At 36.3% G+C, this 21836-nt stretch overlaps 1 protein-coding gene, 2 long non-coding RNA genes and 2 pseudogenes across 5 annotated transcripts; 3 read left to right on the forward strand and 2 right to left on the reverse strand.

The window, feature by feature from the left end:
• Positions 1-2593: 2593 nt before the first annotated feature.
• LOC147509283 (uncharacterized) lies at positions 2594-3900 on the reverse strand. Its single transcript, XR_015216527.1, has 3 exons — positions 3603-3900; positions 3270-3412; positions 2594-3177 (listed from the first exon to the last, which is right to left on the reverse strand). It is a non-coding gene; the product is annotated as an uncharacterized LOC147509283 (long non-coding RNA).
• Positions 3901-7370: 3470 nt separating this feature from the next.
• On the forward strand, positions 7371-10601 carry LOC147509284 (uncharacterized). Its single transcript, XR_015216528.1, has 3 exons — positions 7371-7561; positions 8687-8740; positions 10489-10601. It is a non-coding gene; the product is annotated as an uncharacterized LOC147509284 (long non-coding RNA).
• Positions 10602-10962: 361 nt separating this feature from the next.
• LOC147509285 (U5 spliceosomal RNA) lies at positions 10963-11051 on the reverse strand (annotated as a pseudogene).
• A 489-nt stretch (positions 11052-11540) lies between these two features.
• On the forward strand, positions 11541-16430 carry LOC147509286 (transcription factor GTE6-like). Of its 2 annotated transcripts, none has more exons than XM_086601616.1 (10): positions 11541-11719; positions 11865-12006; positions 12198-12341; positions 12435-12650; positions 12835-12912; positions 13547-13771; positions 13904-14002; positions 14466-14524; positions 15847-15997; positions 16090-16430. In XM_086601616.1, exons 3-10 carry the CDS (start codon positions 12198-12200, stop codon positions 16255-16257), a joined length of 1140 nt encoding a protein of 379 aa, XP_086457742.1. In that variant the 5' UTR covers positions 11541-11719; positions 11865-12006; the 3' UTR covers positions 16258-16430. The 2 variants fall into 2 exon arrangements, with proteins under 2 accessions (XP_086457742.1, XP_086457743.1); XM_086601617.1 differs by having other exon boundaries at positions 11599-11719; positions 12191-12341.
• A 284-nt stretch (positions 16431-16714) lies between these two features.
• LOC147509287 (cytochrome b-c1 complex subunit 6-1, mitochondrial-like) lies at positions 16715-20537 on the forward strand (annotated as a pseudogene). Its single transcript, XR_015218451.1, has 5 exons — positions 16715-16811; positions 17107-17223; positions 19194-19278; positions 20189-20280; positions 20372-20537. The product of XR_015218451.1 is annotated as a cytochrome b-c1 complex subunit 6-1, mitochondrial-like (transcript).
• The last annotated feature ends 1299 nt before the right edge of the window (positions 20538-21836 follow it).

Genomic DNA, 21836 nt, shown 5'->3' on the forward strand with positions numbered 1-21836 from the left:
TTCGACATCAAACCTCTAATGTTGATACCCCATAGCAAAATGGGTTAGATGAACGCATAAATAGACAACTGTTAGAAGTTGTTCGTGCATCTCTTTTTGGAATGAATATGCCATTGAATTATTGGGGAGAAGCGTAAAATCTGTTGCTTACTTGATAAACCGCACACCATCGAGGGTCATTGAATTTTAGACCCCCTTCCAAAAACTTCATGATCTTATCACCATCCCTGCAATGCCAAACTTAGAACCACGTGTTTTTGGATGTGTTGTCTTTGTTCATATACCTAAACATCAGCGAGGAAATTTGGATCATTGTGCTCGAAAGTGTGTTTCTTGGATATGTTGATTTTAAAAATGGTTATCATTGTTATGATCCTGTGGAGGGGAAGGTGTATATCTCTTTGGATGTTTCGTTTTGAGAATTGGAGGCATATTTTGTGGGATCTTCCCTTCAGGGGGAGAAACATAATGATGGTGAAGGAAAGTTCCCTATTATTGGGATATATTTCAGGAACTAGAGGATTTGACGAGTAATTTGAACAGGCGTAGTAACCTAACTGATGATGAAAAAGAAAGTGAAGCAGAGCAGATGGTAGGGGGAGATCAGGGTATTGAAGATGAACTTCATATGAATGGAGAGGATCAGACGACAGGGGGAGATCAAGCTGAAGTAGTAGAAGTTGCCCGTGACTCCAACATTCTAACACCATCTACCGAAGCACTGCCGCAGAATGTCGAACCTCAGGTATTACCTAATCCTAACACTATTAATGATATTCAACCTAGACGTTCAGAAAGGCCTACTAAAGGTATTCCAAAATCTACTTATGAACCATATATCAATTCTAAAGCCAAATACCCAATTTCTGATTATGTATCCACCCATAGGTTGGCTAAGTCATTTACATGCATTATGAATCAATTATCCTTTCTATTCCTAGTAATTTGTAGGAAGCAATATCAGATCAACGATGGAAGAAAGCCATGAATGAAGAGATGAATGCATTACAGAAGAATTCCACTTGGGAACTTGTTGATAAACCCCACGGATCTCGTATTGTTGGGTGTCGTTGGATCTTTACTGTAAAGATGAATTCGGATGTAAGTATTGATAGGTATAAAGCCAGACTAGTTGCCAAAGGGTAGATGCAGACGGATGGTGTGGATTATAAGGAGACCTTTGCCCTAGTGGCAAAGACAAACACTATTTGTGTACTCATTTCTCTTGTAGCCAATCAAGGTTGGCCATTACAACAGTTGGACGTGAAGAATGCATTTCTCAATGGAGACTTAGAAGAAGAAGTATACATGGAGTTCCCACCTAGAGGCACGAACTCTGAAGGAGGAAAAGTATGCAAATTAAAGAAGGCATTGTATGGGTTAAAACCAGTCGCCACGAGCTTAGTTTGGACGGTTTTCGAAGAGCATGAAGGCATTTGGATATAGATAAAGTAATTCTGATCATACCTTGTTTATAAAACGGAAGTCAAGTAAGCTTACCGATCTTATTGTTTATGTTGATGATATGGTTGTTACTGGAAATGACTCAGTAGAAATGGAGGCATTGAATAACTATTTGTCACGGGAATTTGAGATGAAGGACTTGGGACAGTTAAAATACTTCTTAGGCATTGAAGTTGCAAGATCAAGTCAAGGTATTTTCATGTCTCAACAAAAACAAAAGTATATATTAGACCTTCTTGCAGAAACTAGGATGCTTGATTGCAAACCGGTAGATACACCGATTGAAGCAAATCATCACTTGGGAATGTTTCCCGACCAAGTTCCATGTGACAAAGGAAGGTACTGATGCTTAGTGGGAAGACTAATTGATCTCTCCCATACTCGACCGGATATTGCATATGCCATTAGCATCATAAGTCAATTCATGCATAATCCAAGTGAAGAACATATGAAGGCGGTCTTTTGAATACTAAGGTACTTGAAGAAATCTCCGAGAAAAGGTCTCTTATTCTAGAAAGGTGGTGATATGGAAGTAATGGGATACACCGATGCAGATTGGGCAGGAGATATGACAAATAGGAGGTCAACCTCAGGCTATTTTACGTTTGTATGTGGGAATTTGGTGACATTTAGAGCTAAGAAGCAAAAGGTTGTTGCTAGATCAAGTGCAGAATCTGAGTTTCGGGGTATGGTTCATAGAGTATGTGAACAACTATGGATACGGAATATATTGAAGGATCTTGGATTTAAACTCATGAAAGCAATGGATCTACACTGTGACAATAAAGCAGCAATTATGATTGCACACAATCTAATTCAACATGACCGTATGAAATATGTTGAAGTGGATCGGTTATTTATCAGAGAAAATATTGACAAAGGGCGTACATGTTTTCCATTCATGAAGTCGGAAAATCAACTTGCAGATATTCTTATGAAATGAGTTTGTGGACGAATATTTAATGAAGTGATTGACAAGCTGGGCATGATTAACATATATGCTCCATCTTGAGGGGGAGTGTTAAATATGGAATATACTTAATATAAGATATATATTAAATATAGGATTCTCTAAATATAGGATATACTAAACACTCCTTACAGTATATCCTATATATATATGTAATTTCTTACTTAGCGTCCAAGTAATTGTAACTATATAAGGACAAGGTCTTCTTCCATTGTAATCATCGAAATATAATAAAATTAGTCCTTCTCGAATCTCTTATTTTTTGTATTAGTTTCTACAGTAATTTGAGACCTTTCACATCTACAAGCTGCATAAAGGGCCAAGCCCACCTGTGTTGTGTGATCTGCAAGTGAAGGAGCAAGTGTGTAGGGATAATACAAACTGCCAATGAGAAGTAGAATGAAATCATAAATCTACAACTACTAAATGGACTGTCTACGATATGGATATCAGTTCATTAAATACTGTGTAAAGAGCAAATACATTAGGCAAGGATAATAAGAAAAAGTTCAAAGTTGGGATATTGCCTGCCGAAATATTGTGCCAAACTGGCGTATAAGCTCTTGCGTTCTCTTTAAACTAACTGCTTCCCTCTATACTGCTTCTTGTTGTTGTTTTTTCACGTTAAAAACTTCTTTATCCTTTTCTTTATCCTTCAAAGCTGAACTACCTTTAGTACTCGGCATCTGTTTCTTGCTCAAAGACTCGTAAAAATGTTTGACTTCACTCACTTTTTGCTGAATCTACCAAGTAAGTAAATAATTTAACCCCATTTATCAAAATTAAACATGAAGCCTATAAATATTTTGATTAGTTAGGTTTGAGATTGTTTTACCTCATCGACCTTTACAACGACTTCGTCAACATGGTGTCTAAATCCTTGTAAAATTGTAGCCTCATCTTCAATTTTCACCGTCTCCATATTACCAACCTCCGTAAAAACTCCATTTACAGGACCATATCTTGATTAAATTCCATCTGTGTCATTCCCATCAAATAAGTAACTTATTATTTTTAATTTACGTGTTAAATTGTAATATTAAAGGTGAGAAGATACATTTAGCATACTATATAAAATAGTTGAAGAAGCGAGTAGAACTAGAGATTGCAAAGATGCCATTTATTTTTCACTATAATGACTCTCATAAGATAGTGTTTTGTTTAGTACCTGTGTTGCATGGGTACGGTTAAATGGTCAACGTGTCCCGTGTCGACACGGAGTCAGACACTAGTATGACACAGATTTGGGATCCGAGTGATTAAACTAAAAGAAAAAATATTTATAGAGAAAGAAAGCTAATCTTTTGATTTCAGTAGTTTTTACTCGAAGCTGGTTAAATTTTTGAAGAGAGAGAGAGAAAGGGGGGCGGGAGATATAGGGTTCTAAGGAAGGAGACAGTTGGGAGAGAGAGAGAGAGAGAAAGTGGGTTTGGACCTATTGGATGTGTTTAATCAGGGTTTTTTGGGCTGCTAGCACTCAACTGAAATTATTATGACCCATTTTGGTGTTATGTCGTGAAACGGACCGGCCCTCTATAAATGTGAATATGTGATATAAAAAGAGGCAGTTTTAAAAGATAGCAACTATAGAGCATAGAGGCTGCTTTGGAAACCCATTTTTGTATTGTTCTCTTAAATTTGAAGATAAATGGCCATATAAAAGTCTCATTGGTGATGCCCCAACACAATCACTTTTAGAAAATCTATTTGGACCGCTATTTTTGCAATGTCAAGTTGGCTGTATGTTTACCTAATTCCTCAGGAAAAAATTGGGGTTTTTCAAGTCTCTCATGGAGGTTTATCTAACAAAATAAATAAATCTCTAATGGATTTTTCAAGAAATATCGCGGGATTAGTATCATTTTTCACAAAACCTTACAAGAACCGGTGCATAAATAACACGGATTGTATACTAGTAATAGAAATAAGTGACTAGTTCAAAGAATATCAAATTCGTCTAAAAAAACACCAAGGAAATAGTGACCTGAACGACTAACTATAAGTTTCCATAAAAAAAAAGGATTAAGTATAAACACGTTAACCGTCTCAACTAAGCAATGAAAACTTGTTCAATTAATAAGGGCATTCCCAATGTAGATGAATATCAAGGGGATGTGACAATATTCACTTCCAAATGGTCAAAAACCTTTGCCCAATGCAAAGGTGAATATCAAGGTGACTATTTTCCCAAGTCAAAACGAAAGTGAAACCTTCAACCGAGATAGTGGCTGAGTTGTGTACTTCGGACGAGATGTTGGATTCCGGCTCATGTGTTTTAAAAAAAAGAATTCATTTTTTTTTCCAGGACGGGATGTTTCATTTCGTCTCACGTGTTTTTCGATTTTTTTTTAAACGGGATGAAGCATCTTGTCTGACGCGTTTTTTCAATTTTTATATTCAAACGGAATCCAACATCCCGTCCGAAATTAATATTTACCTTTGCATTGGGCAGCTTTACCTTGCTTTTCACCAAAACGGTGGAAAAGAGGGGAAATTGAGCCTACGTGGAGGTGAATAACATTGACATGCATTGGGAATGCTCTAAGGAAAACAAAAGGGGTGGATGAAACAAACAGTCCCATTTCAACATTCTAGCAAAAGAAATAATAGAATATTTAAACATTCAAAATGGTGCAAATTAAAAGAAAAATGACTGAAGATTGTGAACCCGGGAGAAATTGGATGAGTTGTGACACACAAGCGGGGTCAAGTGACATTCTGGACCCCCACCTCCTAGGCCCACGAACCGTTCGCTCGTAGCAATCCCGGTCCACAAAATAGCCTAGTTATATACACTAGTATATAGCCGACACGAAATTTTCAATCCTAGTTTCTCTCGCTGTTACCAAAAACTAAGAGCAAGTCCAATGGAGGGCTGCTATAATGGGTTGCTAAAAAGTGCCACATAGGCCTTTTAGTAGGCCCAGCCAAATTTGGCAGCCCAAGCTTCTAAAACCATTCCAACGACATCTTTTAGCAGCTGTTAAGTTCGGGTGACGGATGGTTGAAACTCTGCCGTCCATATGTTATGTTGTAACAGACGACATCCCAACGGCTACTTTTTTTGAAATTACAAATTTATAGCAACTACTTCACATAACTCTTTCACCATTTGCTCCCAATTCTCTTAAAAAAAAATTATACTCCAACTACAACAATCACTACTCCAAGTACAACAATGGATCCAAATGAACATGCAACCACATCAAAAGGAAAGAAATCTACAAGGTCTGCTAATTTTTCAATTCAAGAAGACGAGACTCTTTGCAAAGCGTTGATATATGTTAATGAAGATCCAATTGTTGGTGCGGGGTAACAAGTCATACACTATTGGAAGAGAATATTAGAGAAATTTTGAGAGAGAGAGTTGGCGAAAACAACAAGAGAAACAAGGATTCGGTGTCCACTTGATTTGGACACATCTAAAAAGCTTGCAACCTGTAGGAAGGAATTATCTCCTCTTTGGAGAGGACCGCAAGAAGTGGCACAACGATCCAAGATCGGTTGGCCGAGGCAAAAATAACTTATATGTTGGCTCATAACACACACTTTCAAATTGAGCATTGTTGGGTCCTCCTCAAGGATAGTCTAAAATGGAATGAAGAATTGGAGAGCCGGTCTACAACTACATCGAGGAGATGAACAACGTCATTCTCGATATAGATGACGAAGTCATGCCTTCAACACCGTCGGCAACTCTTGGTGGCGTTCCAATTGGTCCATTTCCTACACAAGTTGGGGATGGAAGTGGAGGTGAAGGTGAAGGTGGAGGTGGAGGTGGAAATGCAAGTGGAAGTGGAATCAAGAAAAAATGACCACCGAGAATAAGGGGTGAGAAAGAAAGGATGAAGAAAGGAGGAGAGAATTACAAGATGATGGAGAAGTATTTGGCACAAATGACGAATGCTGCCGCCGATAGAGTGCAGATGATGGAGCTCAATAAGTGTAAAGAAGACGACAAAATATTAGCACAAGATACTTCTACTCTTTAGCTGGAAGTTGCTGAATACTTCAAGATGATGAAAATGGAGATAATTCACCAAAAAAGAGAGAGTGGAATGTGATGAAGTGTATTGAGTTTTCTTGCAATTTTCTCATTTCGATTTTCGACAACATGCAATGCGACTGGTGGTTCCCAATCCATGTATGTCAATTTGCCAATCTTCGATATTAATTTCTCGTTCATCCTCGACAATCATATTATGTAAAATTATACACGTCTTCATTATCCGATTAATATTATTCCTACTCCACATTCATGTCGGCCTCTTGATTATCCCTCATCTAGCTTGTAAGACACCAAATGCACGCTCATCTACATCTTTGCAACACGCTTATTGCATCTTAGTAAAGAATCCCTCTATTTGAGTTGTTGGGTGAGGGATTGTTTGTACAAGTGTAGCCCATTTAGGATAAATCTCATCAGCTAGATAGTAACCTATTTTGTATTGGTGATCATTCATGGTGTAATTGCAATGAGGAGCATCACCACGCATAAGATTGTCAAAGAGGTGAGAACGTTGAAGCACGTTGATGTCGTTGTTTGAACCCGCCATACCAAAAAAAAAACGTGCCAAATCCACAAGTCTTTACCGACAACGACTTCCAAAATGATTGTAGATTTCTTCTTATGTCCTACATGTGTACCCCACACCAACAATTGGATCTTCATTAACATATATTCACGCTTTGCAAAGAGCATCATCTTCTTGAATTGAAAATTTGGTGGACCTTGTAGATTTCTTTCTTTTTGATGTGGTTGCATCACTACACTAGAATGGTCAATTCCTAACAAACCATTTTTTTCATTTCTAACATATCTGTTACCAATTTCCTTATGGATATATCCGTTACTTCTTAAGTTTTTTGTTAGTATATATCCCAATTTATTTTTTTGACCCAATTTTTAATGTTCTACCGAGAAAAAAAAGAAAAAATCAAGAAAAAAAGAAAATAAAACAAAAGCCTAAAAGCCAAAAGTCAAAAGAAAGTAAAGTTCAACTATCTCGCCTCTCCACTCTCCCTTCATCTATATAGCATATGTATTAACCTCGCACCAAACTCAGAAACATTCTCCATTACCCATTTCAACTCCACAGTAGTTCAACAACTACTCTGGGTTTTCATGTACGATTTTTTTTTTCTTTTACTTGTATTAGGACTTTTAAGAAAGGCGATAGTTTTCTTCTTAAGTTTGGTGAATTTATGTGTCTAAACAACCATCGATTTATTAGAAATTGGTGGTTGTCATCAGTTTGGGGTGGCAATGGTTTTCACCAGATAGCTAAAAAGAACAACCATCGGTTTTTAGAAATAAAAACGTTCTGACACCTATCTGATGCATGATATTTGTTTGTTCAAATGCTTCGTAAAGTTTGGTCAATCTCGTTGCAAAAGATGGCATTTATTAGATTGAAAAATGAGATGGGCATATTAGTGAACAACTTGTGCATGTCTAGAAGATGGAATCGTGTGGCTATTGTTGTTCCTGCACCATTGGGTACTTCAATGATGATTCATGGGAATGTATTTTTATTGCCTGAGAATGATAAAAATTTGGAAATGCCCAGTTTTGAGTTTGGTAATAATATTAGGTCTATGGAACTCATGGCTGTTCCGAAAAGAAAGGTAATCTTGTTTTTGAGTAAAAAAAGTTGGTTCATTTTCCTGGATTTTGGGTGTGTATAAATGGGTGATGGTTGTTTGTGCTTTTGGTGATTTATGTTCATACATTAATTAGTATTGCTTTGCTAGGATTTCCGTTTCAATAATGTCTTTGAATACTTTTTCGCATTGTAGTTCAAACGGAAATGATTTGAAGACTGGATGACCTTGACCTGATTTGAAATGATTGCCTGATTCGTGTTTTTTCATAATTATTCATATTTTACTGCTTTTATGTTTGATCAATAATATGTGCCAAATGTTATAGATAAATATTGTTTGGTATGAAAGCTATAGTTACCTTGTTAAAGGCATGAAGAGTTTTCATTTCAGTCAAGCAGTTCTAAATATCTTAGAATGCATGATTTGATTGAGAATTCACTGGAAAATACTGATTGATTGTATGTTAATCTATTCATAGCATCCTCAATTTGTTATTGTCTATGATTTGTAAGTGGGAGTAGTGCATACTAGGCAGTTGGCTTAGAAAAACAACTGTAAGATAGAATTTTCTGAAAATGTTGGTGTATGACACTTATCCATTGTGTAGCTATTTTTTCTCATACTTGATATGTTTCCTTTTTGAAGGGTTGACTGATTTTCCCAAAAGTTTCACTTGTTGCAGCTAAGTCTAATTTTGAGGTAAAATATTAATCTTTATTGGTTTAATAGATGTGGTTATAAAAGTTTGCTTCTTTATTGGTTATGTACATAGCTCCTGGATTACATACTACATACCGAATCTTTGCTACTCTTGTTGTTTTCGCCAACTCTCTCTCTCGAAATTTCTCTAATATTATTTCCCAATAGTGTATGACTCGTTATCCCGCACCAACAATTAAATCTTCATTAACATATATCCACGCTTTGCAAAGAGCCTCGTCTTCTTGAATTGAAAAATTGACAGACCTTGTAGATTTCTTTCCTTTTGATGTGGTTGCATGTTCATTTGGATTCATTATTGTACTTGGAGTAGTGATTGTTATAGTTGGAGTAGATAAAAATTTTATGAGAATTGGGAGCAAATGGTGAGAGAGTTGTGTGAAGTAGTTGCTATAAATTTGTAATTTGAATGGTTTTAGAAGCTTGGGCTACCAAGTTTGGCTGGGCCTGCTAAAAGGCCTATGTGGCACCTTTTAGCAACCCATTATAGCAGCCCTCTATTGGATTTGCTCTTAGTTTTTGGTAACAGCGAGAGAAACTAGGATTGAAAATTTCGTGTCGGCTATATACTAGTGTATATAACTAGGCTATTTTGTGGACCGGGCTTGCTACGAGTGAACGGTTCGTGGGCCTAGGAGGTGGGGGTCCAGAATGTCACTTGACCCCACTTGTGTGTCACAGCTCATCCAATTTCTCCCGGGTTCACAATCTTTAGTCATTTTTCTTTTAATTTGCACCATTTTGAATGTTTAAATATTCTATTATTTCTTTTGTTAGAATGTTGAAATGGGACTGTTTGTTTCATCCACCCCTTTTGTTTTCCTTATTAATTGAAAAAGTTTTCGTTGCTTAGTCGAGACGCGGTTAACGTGCTTATACTTAGTCTTTTTTTTTTATGGGAATTTATACTTAGTCGTTCAGGTCACTGTTTCCATGATGTTTTTTTAGACGAATTTGATATTCTATGAACTAGTCACTTATTTCTATTACTAGTATGCAATCCGTGTTATATATGCACCGGTCTTGTAAGGTTTTGCAAAAAATGATACTAATCCCGCGATATTTCTTGAAAAATCCACTTGAGATGTATTTATTTTGTTAGATAAACCTCCATGAGAGACTTGAAAAACCCCAATTTTTCCCGAGGAATTAGGTAAACATACAACCAACTTGACATCGCAAAAATAGCGGTCCAAATAGATTTTCTAAAAGTGATTGTGTTGGGGCATCACCAATAAAACTTTTATATGGCCATCTATCTTCAAATTTAAGATCTATATAATCTATATAACAAATTAGGGAAGGGTTGGGCCCGATCCGACGGTCCAAACACCTTCTCAGAATTTCACCATGTTTATGACAGGGCGGAATCTAAGGATATTTGGTGGTATGTTTATTTAGTTAACGCAGACCGACACATAATATTGCGATTTTCTCCAAATAAACCAACACCTCCTCTTTTTCTTTTCTCCAAACAAACCAACTATCACTCTCATCCCTACCGCCCTCATCACTCCAATTATGTTTTTTTTTTGTGGAACACTCCAAATTTCTATTCCTCATCCATCTACTTTTTGAATTGATGTTTACTTTACTCTTCATTTAACCCATTTAAATTGGTTTTGGAAAGGTAAGAATTAAATTTTAGTTGGCGTCGGTTAATGCACTGTTTGGTTTGATTTGGTGGTTCAAGTGTTTGATTGTTGTGATGTCTCTTCGAATGGCAGTTGTAACTAGTTCTTTCCCAGTCGAAGCAAAGAATGCGTGTGCGCTTTGACTGAGATTGAAGCAAAGACTACAAGGATATTCAACACTGCACAGGAAGGATATTCAGCACTACAAGGTCAGACAAAATTCGGCTACTATATATTATTTTTTAGCTAGACATTTGCAAGTTGATTGTATCTAAATACAGCAGCATAATGTAAAGTGTTAGTTCCTTTGGATTTTTTGGTATTTTTTAAACTTGGAGTACTTTAATACATGCATTTGTTAAACTTAGTTTGGTTTTTATTAATGGAGAAAGATTTGGAGTTATGTAGTTTGAGTAGAGGAGTAGGGTTTCGATTGTTTTAGGGTGAAATGGACTTGCAAAGTGTTTGAGCAAATGGGGTTGTTGCCATTTTTTTTTTAAAGTTGGTTGGGTTCATCATTTTGGCGGATGAAAAGTAACACTTTTGGTAGTTGTATGGTTTATTTGCTTTTGGCGTATACTGCTTTGTGCAGCGAACACAAGGTATTCTTTATTAAAAGGCGAAAGAATAGTTCCCTTTGTGTTCACTGGGCAGTTGCATAGTTTATTTGCTTTGGTTTTTATAAGTCCCTATTTCAGGATGACAAAGACGATAGTAAATGTGGGAGTTTATAACCTAAGATTCTAAAATAGCTTGTACTTTTTTTAAAATTGGTTAGGCATAATTAGGGTGGTGCTGGACATCCAACACCACCCTCTAACCTTTGGATCTAGCTTATGACGTGGCGAATCGTAGGGCTTATGAGGTGTGGGTCGTTTAATTGTGTGGAACAAGAGTGTTGCATCATTATTGAAGTCAACAAATGCAGTTGGATTTTTAGTGGGCTTCGGTTGGGTTTTTTTGTCGGTCTTCTAATGGGCTTCGATTGGAGTTTTTTTAGTCGGGCTTCGGTGGGGGTTTTTTAGTGCCGTAAGGCACGGGCAATATACTAGTAACAATACAAAAATGGGTTTCCAAAATAGCCTCTATGATCTATAGTTGCTATCATTTAAAACTGTCTCTTTTTCTATCACATATTCACATTTATAGAGGGCCGGTCCATTTCGTGACATAACACCAAAATGGGTCATAATAATTTCAGTTGAGTGCTAGCAGCCCAAAGAAACCCTGATTAAACACGGTCAATAGGTCCAAAACAAACCCATTACCTATCGCCCCCACCTTCTCTCTCTGAATCCCTCCATCTCTTTCTCCTCCATCTCAAATTCCTTAGAACCCTATATCTCCATTGCGTTCAACACTTGAATTCAGCCCGATTTCTCTCTCAAATAAAAACAAACAACTTTTTTGAAGGGCTGAATGCTGAAAACTAAAATTCAGCACCACTGATTGCTTAAAATTAAAAAAACAAACAACCACTAAGATTAGCTTTCTTTCTCTGAAAATATATATTTTTTTTAGTTTAATCACTCGGAATCTGTGTCGTACCAGTGTCCGACTCCGTGTCGACACGGGACACGCTGACCATTTAGCCGTACCCATGTAGCACAGGTACTAAACAAAACACTATCTTATGAGAGTCATTATAGTGGAAAAATAAATGGCATCTTTGCAATCTCTAGTTCTACTCGCTTCTTCAATTATTTTATATAGCATGCTAAATGTATCTTCTCACCTTTAATATTACAATTTAACACGTAAATTAAAAATAATAAGTTACTTATTTGATGGGAAGGACACAGATGGAATTTAATCAAGACATGGTCCCTGTAAATGGAGTTTTAACGGAGGTTGGTAATATGGAGACGGTGAAAATTGAAGATGAGGCTACAATTTTACAAGGATTTAGACACCATGTTGACGAAGTCGTTGTAAAGGTCGACGAGGTAAAACAATCTCAAACCTAACTAATCAAAATATTTATAGGCTTCATGTTTAATTTTGATAAATGGGGTTAAATTATTTACTTGGCTTGGCAGATTCAGCAAAAAGTGAGTGAAGTCGAACAGTTTTATGAGTCTTTGAGCAAGAAACAGATGCCAAGTACTAAAGGTTGTTCAGCTTTGAAGGATAAAGAGAAGGATAAACAAGTTTTTAGCGTGAAAAAACAACAACAAGAAGCAGTAAAGAGGGAAGCAGCTAGTTCAAAGAGAATGCAAGAGCTTATACGCCAGTTCGGCACAATATTTCGACAGGCAATATCCCAACTTTGAACTTTTTCTTATTATCCGTGCCTTATGCATTTGCTCTTTACACAGTATTTGATGAATTGATATCCATATGGTAGACAGTCCACTTAGTAGTTGTAGATTTATGATTTCATTCTACTTCTCATTGGAAGTGTGTATTATCCTTACACACTTGCTCCTTCACTTGCAGATCACACAACACAGGTGGGCTTGGCCCTTTATGCAGCCTGTAGATGTGAAAGGTCTCAAATTACACGATTATTATGATGTAAGTCCTTTGTTATCTATTATCAAGATAACAAATTACACTAGTATAACATGTGTTAGAAAGTTTAACTACCCGAGAGAACTCCTTGCTTGCTCGTCTTCGCTTCCTCCCCTTAATTCATTCTATGGATTTCTTTGTTATCTATTATCAAGATATTGCTATTCCATGCCTAAATGATGCATACATATTTGCCACAGCTGACATTATATGTAGTTCGTTTTTTAGTATGACTGTACTTCTACACCAAAATGGGAACCATGGTCCTTGTATTCCTACTGGGCACTCTCAGGAGTTCGTTTCGCACCTTGTTCATCATTTTCTGCCCTTAAATTATGTAGAAAAAAAAAATATTGTACACTTATTATTGTTATTATTACATTTCTTTTGCCACCTACCTTTGACAGTGTACTATATGAGAAAGCGTCATAGTCCTATTTCACTCCACTGAGCTTCAAAACTACCCAAATTTATAAGCAGTGCCTTTGGATTAGAAGTATATCTTGACAATCTTCAGACATTTCTTAATCGTTGCAGCAGTGATAAGATTGTGATGTGTGATGTTATGTAACCATTTCATCCTGTGTAATAGCCAGTATTCTAGGTCATTGATCAATCTTTAGACATTGTATATCAGGTTATTGACAAGCCAATGGATTTCAGCACAATAAAAAATCAAATGGAAGCCAAAGATGGTGCTGGCTATAAGAACGTTCGAGAAATATGTGCTGATGTGAGGTTAGTTTTCAAGAATGCCATGACATACAATGAAGATAGAAGTGATGTTCATGTCATGGCCAAAACATTGTTGGAAAAATTTGAAGAGAAGTGGTTGCAACTTTTGCCTAGAGTCATAGAAGAGGTATAGTGTGTCTATCTGTGTGAAGCCTTTTCTTTGTGCATGCACATATGGTCACTTTCCTGCGGAAATGCAGTATGCACTCCTTGTTCATTGTTTAAATCTTGTCTCAAGTTTTAGCTTGATTGTTTGCAGGAAACAAGACGAAAAGAAGAAGAGGCTGAGGCGCGTTTGAATATGCAGCTCGCTCAGGAGGCTGCTACTGCAAAAATGGCTAGACATATAAGTAATGAAGTATGTAAAGCATTCAATACTTTTCTGCAAATCACTACCTTAAACGAATGTTATTGTGATAACATGATCCTCAGATAAGAGTGAACACAATATATTTGCTACCATTTGTAGTTGGCCAAAGCTTGTGGTTACTGGTCCCCACAAGCAGGTTTCTATCCTTTAGAGGGGATCCATCCATCTTGAAGTCCCTAATAAATATGAAAAAGTGTTTACTTTTATTAATGAGATAGGATCATATGGTCTGTAGCCTTGGCTTCAAACATAACTCATTCTACCACTTAACTCGCATCTGTTACTAATTGATAGTCTTATCCAAAAAAAAAAAAAAAGGTTATCAATTGATTATTGTTGTCCACAAATTTCCTGTTAGAACTCACAGTTAAAAGCAAGTTCATAGGATTCATACTCTATTTCTCTATTAGGAACATGATGATGATATGACTTGCTAAACTTTTGTTTTCAGCTTTCTGAGCTTGACATGCATCTGGACGAACTCCGGGAGATGGTTATCCAAAAGTGTAGGTATGTCCGTCTGTAGTTCCACCCAATTCATTTGGGGTATTGTGTCCATAATTTTATACGGGCTTGGATTGATAGGATACTGTTGTATGTGTGAAAAATTGTTAACTGGTCTACACCTTTGCGTTTTCATTTTTTATGATAAATACCTCTTCTAACGGCCATTAGTGTTTCCCTTAAACATACAATCTTTGTATCTCATCTTGATTTACTTATTCAAGCTTGAACTGCATCGTGCTAAGATGTGTATTTTCGAATTTATCCGATACAAATTTCACTCTCTGTTTAGTTTACAGATTGTAAGTGATTTATCTGATACGAATTCACTATTTTGACATTATACAAATGTCAAAAAGTTTCCTCTTTTCAATTTAAATAGCCACCTTCCACAGGTAGTTTTGGTTGAATTGACAAGGAAGCAAACATACAGGGAAGCTCCTGAGAACCTTTTGATTATATTTTAAAACTAGGTACTTTTGGACGTACTCAATTTTTATGTACGGTAGTTCCTACTTGTTTTGTCATTGGCTAAAATTACATATTTACAAGCTTTCATGCTTGGTTGATTAAAGAAGCATTACCTAATATTTCACATAGTTAACAAGTTACTTTACTTCGTTAGTTATGGTTTTGTTGTTCGGAACTTACTCAACTTAGTGAAGATGTGTGTCTGATACCCACTAAGGCCGTATTTAGCTGCATGAAGTGTGCATCCCTATCCGACTATGGATATTGAGACTCATTAACCCTGTGTAGTAAACACAAACATGTTTGTTTCTGTTAGGATTCTGTTTCTGCTTCTTGATTTCAGGTGTCAAAGGGTTTAGGTGTGACACGACAATTCACAAAATGATGACTACGCTTACTCCATATTTTACGGACCAAACACTTGTGCTCTGCTTGATTCACCACTGGAATTTTCAGTGCAGCACTTTTAGACTTTCAGTGGGATTAATAAGGTGGTTAGCTGTTATTGTTGTCTTAGTGGGATAGTGAGAACTTTTACCTGCTCACAGATTATATTCTCATTAACTTTCTCCCATTCCTACTCCCTTGTACTGGAGCTATTAGCACCACAGCTAGCTGTTTAGGCATGAGTCGGTGGTTTCTCCACTTTGCCCACAAAATTTAGTTAGAACTGCATGCGGGGTTCCATGGTGAACACCGACCCTTACTTTATGCCCTCCCTCCTGTACATGGTTATGCTGCCAAATGTGTCCTAAGAAGTATCTTATTTGGAATATTTCTGTTAGTGAGTAGTTCCGAATCAGATGATCCTCGTTTGTGGTTGAGCTGAGGTGAACATTGTGTATATCTCTGTGAAGGAAAATGTCTGTAGAAGAGAAAAGAAAGCTTGGTACAGGCCTCAGCAGATTGTCTCCCGATGATCTAACCAAGGCACTGGAAATTATAGCCCAGAAGAATCCAAGCTTCCAAGCCACCGCCGAAGAGGTGGATATCGACATGGATGCTCAGGTAATCATAAGTGTCCTCTAGCTTGCTTTAGGTCTTAGTATTTCCATTTACTATGTTTCTTTTGTTTCTAATTTTGTATAATCCTTCTGCAGTGTGAGGCTACATTGTGGAGGTTGAAATTCTTTGTGAATGAAGCATTGGAAGCTAAGGCGAAGGATTCTTCAAACAAAGTTGGCAATGACACTTCAAAGCGGAAAAGGGAAATATGTGATGCCCTTGCCAAAACTGCAAAGAAACGAAGTAAAAAGCTGGCATGTTAATGCTTAGTCGTAGAATGTTGAATTCGGTGCTAGAAACATCTAACTTAATTATAATCGTTCTGTAAATATATCTTTCACCAAAGGCCCGGAGGTGTCTTCTGAAGTTAACTACTCATCTGAGTGTGAACTGTTTCTGAACTGCGGAACTATATAAGGACCACCTTCCATTGGAATTCAAGTTTCCTCTAATCCAAAGCAAATTATAGGGAGTTAAACACACATACTCCCAATTTTTAGGTGATATGCTTCTCTTCAAATTCGTTTTAGAGACATAAACGTATTCGAAAGTTTCAGGATCTAACTAACAAATATACCAACCAAGTCGGACGGTTTGAGCGCAGAACTGAATGTATCATGATAACATTGCAAGCCGGCTAGAAATCAGAAAGATGGGTTGATTTTTTAAAATTTACCGATACTTTGGCATTTTGGCAACGAAATAACCTGAGAGTTGATAATATGACGGAAACACCCCTAACAGCAACAAAAAAACTCATAGTTCATTTTTCACATCGAACCCTATATATAATCAACAAACACTCCCTCGAAACAAGGTGCGATCTCTAATTTTCATTTCTTTTAAATCTCGATCTTCCTTCTGCTCTAAAGTAGAAACTTGTTCGAGTGTGTAGAATAAATATCCAGTCGATTGATTTTTTTTTTTTTATCGATTACATTTGTTGCTAGTCAACTGTTAGATCAAGCTTATATTGAACAAACTCACACCTCATTTAAAAAAAATAGATTAGTTTTATTCCTTTTTATTTACTCAAGGCGTCTAGGTAAAAAAAAAAAATCGCATTTCTGTTACACACATTGATAGTTTATCTGTTGATTTACTATTATTAGGTTGGACAAGCTTCACATTTTCTTTAAAACTTGCGACGAGATAATATATAATTGTGCAGGCGCTACCAGTAATCCATCTGCTGCATATAGTTCGTGATATCTACCTTCACTAGCCATGTCAGTATTTGACTCTATTTATTCTATCACATTTGTTTTGAATGCTTTACTTGGATATCAATCTACAGTTCCATTTTGTTTTGTTTTTTTACTAGTTATGGTGACTGGGGATAAATCTAGTGCTTGACATGTTTTACCTTACTAATTTACTTGGAGGTCTGCTCTTTGGTAGAAATTATAATACAGATTTATTTAGTTATATATTTCTGGTACAACATTTGTACCCTAATATGTCTGATTAACTTTCTTGAGATCTATATGCTGAGCCTTTTTTTTTGGTAACATTTTTTTAGTCCAATATTGTGTGATGCTTGATTTCTATCTCTCCTTAAAGAAGCCTTTGGGTTGTTTTCCTTTGATGTGCTCTTCTGATTCTTCCCTAAGATGTTGAGCTTGAAATCAAAAGGTTGCTTAGTTGGAGAAAAACTTTTAAGCTGATGGAGAACAGATTGAGCTTGAAATTCGTTTTCTTGATAACCATTGTATTGTAGGATATCTCATCTTAGTGAAGTTAGGAACTACTGAAGTTTATCCCTTAATATATAACCAGTGTTCTAAAAAACGGCCTAGGCGGCCGTTTAGGCAGTGCCTAGCCGTACTGTATTTCATCTAATCGGTTGATAAAACGGTGGACCGTTTAATCGGGCCTAGGTGGCGGATTAATTGGCCTAGGTGGGGTTGGACGGTTTAGAAGGTCCAATTTGTTTTTTTGGCCTTGTTACAAGCCCAATTAAATTTTAAAATCCCGATTAAATTTAAACAAACAATCGGGCCTCACCTTCACCAAACCTCTTGTTCTCTCCAACAAACCTCTCACTCATCAGCTGCTCTCTCACTCATCAGCTTCTCTCTCTCTCTCTCTTGATCACCAGCAAGGACGCAAGGTCAAGATCGGTATGTATTTCTTTTCTTAATCTTCTTTTCTCCTTTTTTTTTTCTTCTCTTGAATCTTCACCCTAGCATGTCTCAATTTGTTCTTCTCGTCGATGTCGATAGGAGTCAGCCAATGTGCAATCTTCACTTTTTTATAAACCCAAAACACGATTTGTTCTTCTCCTTTCTGATGGCTAATAACTGGAGTTTTAATGGATTCTTGGAGATTCCAAAACACGATTTCAGGCGCTGATGTGTACCCATTCTCACTAAACTTTCTTTGTATCGCTTTGTAATCACAAATCATGCATTAATTATATATATATATATTTAAATAATTAATTAATTAAATAAAACTGCTTAGCGCCTAGCCCGTCTAGGCGCCGCCTAGAAGGCCTAGGCGCTAGGCGCTTCCCTACCGTCCAACTACTGCCTAGCGTTTTTTAGAACATTCTATATAACTATATTATCTACTTTTACCGAAAGAGAAAAGAAACTTGGGAACCTACATGTTGTAATAGGAGAGTTTTCGATATGGTATTTTGGAAGGGTGTTTGACAAAACTTAAAATTAAGACTGTTGTAAAATTTTGATTTTAATACTCAGGAGGCGTTTGGTAACCAGCATAGTTCATAGGTAATTTGCTAAATAAAATTAAATGGAGAAACTTAAGTCAATTTTGTGCGACTTATTTGGAGAAGGATAAATAGTGAACTAGATGGATTGCAGCGAAAACAAAAAGTCTTCAAAGAACTAGTAATGGCGCCTGTTCTTCGAGCGTAGTTTGTAGGAAAATAATGATAATTGCAACATTTTTTTGTCAATGCAGCTTAAAATTGAAATTATAAAGTTTAAGCCAGATACCAAGGTGTCATTTATGCTTATAATTATTTTTTAAAATGTTTTGAAAAATATATTTTGGTTTGCTTCATTGGAAAGCATATCGTTGGTTTGCCTTTTTGTCGGTAATGCTCAGTGTCTTGTATGGTATTGGTGTATTTTGGTTTATGTTAGTGATAATGGTCTACCTTTGGGGCTGCTTGGTAGTTTGTGTTATCATCTCACATATAAATTTGTTCTCTCTTCCACAAATTTAGGGCGGACGAGGAACCCGTTGATCAGAAGAAATATTTTGAGGATTCTTGCAAGCCTAAGTGTGTGAAATCCTTACTTGAATATCAGGTACCTATTATCCTTTTGATCTACCAATTTCGTCATACTTAAGTGTATATAGGCTTTAATTTTGTATAAAGCTCCGTGAGTATAACTTTGCTAAAAATTCTCATATTAGGAGAGTGGGTTTTTCCCATTTTATTTATGAACTTTTGTTGAGATAGAACGATGTTGTTTTCCATTTTACCTTTTGCACCGTTTAGGTAACAAGTAATAACATTGGTTTTCCCTCTTTGTAAGTGTGTGTACATATTTTAGCAAATAAATATGTGACATGTGGTAACATTTTTTTAACGCTCGGGAAACATCAGTATGGTCTTAGTGTGGGTAGGAAGTACCATAACACACTTTAAATCCAAGTCTTGACTAACTCACTTCCTAGGTTCGGGAGTGAAATAAGAAGAGGAAGTTCGAAATTGGTTGGAGTAGTTGGTTCAGATTGCTAACTCCTAACTAGGAACTCCAAATCCGGAACTACCAAGTTCGGAACTCCAACTCAACTCCATCTCCCAATCCGAACCTGAACATGTTTCCTTGTTGTTTGTTCAAGTCAATAAATAAGATTTATTGATTTGGAAAAATGAGCTTCTAGAAGAGTCTGGATAAGACTTGACAAGATATTGTTTCCTAGTTAAACAGTAATTACTTAATTCACAAGTAATTATAGAAATCTAATCTATTCTTATAAATAGAATAATTGAACTACGTTTTGAGTTTGATTCATCTTCACAGGATACGTAGAAAGCCATTAAAGAGCGTGGTTCAACTTATTATCGTCTAGATCTCTTCTTTTTCTTGATTCAATACTTCTAATTGTTTTTTGATTATTAACAAAATATTTGTGTTTCTAGATTATGAAAAATCATCACACAGGAAGTTTGTTTGATTTTTATTTATTTGTCTAATTATTTATTTGCAGGAATGTGTTAAGAGGATCGACGGTGATGAAAGTGGGCACAAACAACATGCACAGGACAGTATTTCGATTACTGGTTTTGTGTCGACAAATGTGTAAGACATCTTTCTTTCTCATTATTTGTTCTGTTTCACCTATTCATGTCTTTTATGATTTCTATGCTCACACTATAATGGTGAAAAACAGGTTGCACCGAAGTTGTTCACACAATTGAAGTGATAAAGAACGGAGTTTCCATCTGTCAGGACTTTTTCTATGTAATCATATATTCAAGAACCTTAATAACTCTTGAATTTTTTTCTTTTCTTATCATGTAGCCGAAAACTAGCTATGGATGTTTATTCGGAATGTCTACCATTGCATTTTTTTTTTTTTTTTTTTTTTTGAAGTCTTTGAAATAAGGCAATTGTCGTGGGTAAATATCGTCAACCTGATATTCCAATAATATATCGTAATTAAACTCGAAATATCGATATAAATGTTGATATCTCGAGCTTAAGTTCATATATTGTAGGTTGAAAGCGGGAAAAAGAGAAGAAAGAAAAGAAGAGACACGTGGCAGGAAATGATTGGGTAAGAATACAGCTGAAACACTATATAAAAACTGGATGGAGGAAGATAGGATCAATTGGATTCATTCTCAAAAAAACTGTAAACCCAGAGCGAAAGAGAGAGAGAAAATATTGTAAACCGCCATTGTTGATCAATAACCAAAGTTTATTCCTTTATCATTTCAATTCTAAATCTTTATCAGTTCATTGATAATTAGATAGTTTTCTTGATCACTACATTGGCGCCGTCTGTGATTCAAAGATAAGAAAGGATTGTTTTTTCTTTTCTTCTTTCCTTAATGATCGAGTCTTTTTGTTAGAAGTTTTGAGATAAAGAGTAACTGTTTGTGTTCAAGAAACTTCGGTAAGATCAGTGAAGTGTTGAAGAAGGTAATCAAGATGCCTCCAAAGCGTACTACAGCAAGTAAAGCAATGATGGTGAATGAAGAAAGTATTTCTCACGTTGCGTCTAAGAATGAGAGAACAAGACGATCAACAAGTAGAGTGATGGAAGAATTGAAGTAGAAGAGATACATGACAAAGAGGTGTCTTTGAAAGCTTTGTTGAGAATAGGGATGTCCATCTTGCCCGAAACCCGAACAAAATACCCGCACCGAATCTTGCCCGAACTTGACAAAATCCGAACCCGAACCCAAACCCAAACCCGAAATACATAGGATAGGGTTTGGTCACACTCTTTAAACCCGGATCAACTCGAGCCCGACCTGATAATTTAGCTCTAAACCCGTTAAAAGGGCTAAAAACCCGAAATTGAACCCGGACCAAAATCGAACTCCAAATCCGGTTTCAATTGCATACTATTAATCTCATATAAAAGAATGAGCTAGATAAATATTTGGATTATGATCTCATTCATGTTTACAATGATGAGTTATTTAATATATTGGATTATGAAAAAATTTATGTCAGGATTTCCAATTTTTTCAGTAGTTGCACGTGATCATGTGTCTATAGTTCATTCCGAGTTCATCTATTTTTAAATCATATCAAATAATTATGTCCGAATATAGGTGATAATTATTTCTTAGTTCATTAGAAGTTTTATTTTGTTTGAAAGATTGGTGGATAGCCGAAGAAGG

The sequence above is a fragment of the Coptis chinensis genome, chromosome 3 (assembly GCF_015680905.1).
Source record: "Coptis chinensis isolate HL-2020 chromosome 3, ASM1568090v1, whole genome shotgun sequence".
NCBI lineage: Eukaryota > Viridiplantae > Streptophyta > Magnoliopsida > Ranunculales > Ranunculaceae > Coptis > Coptis chinensis.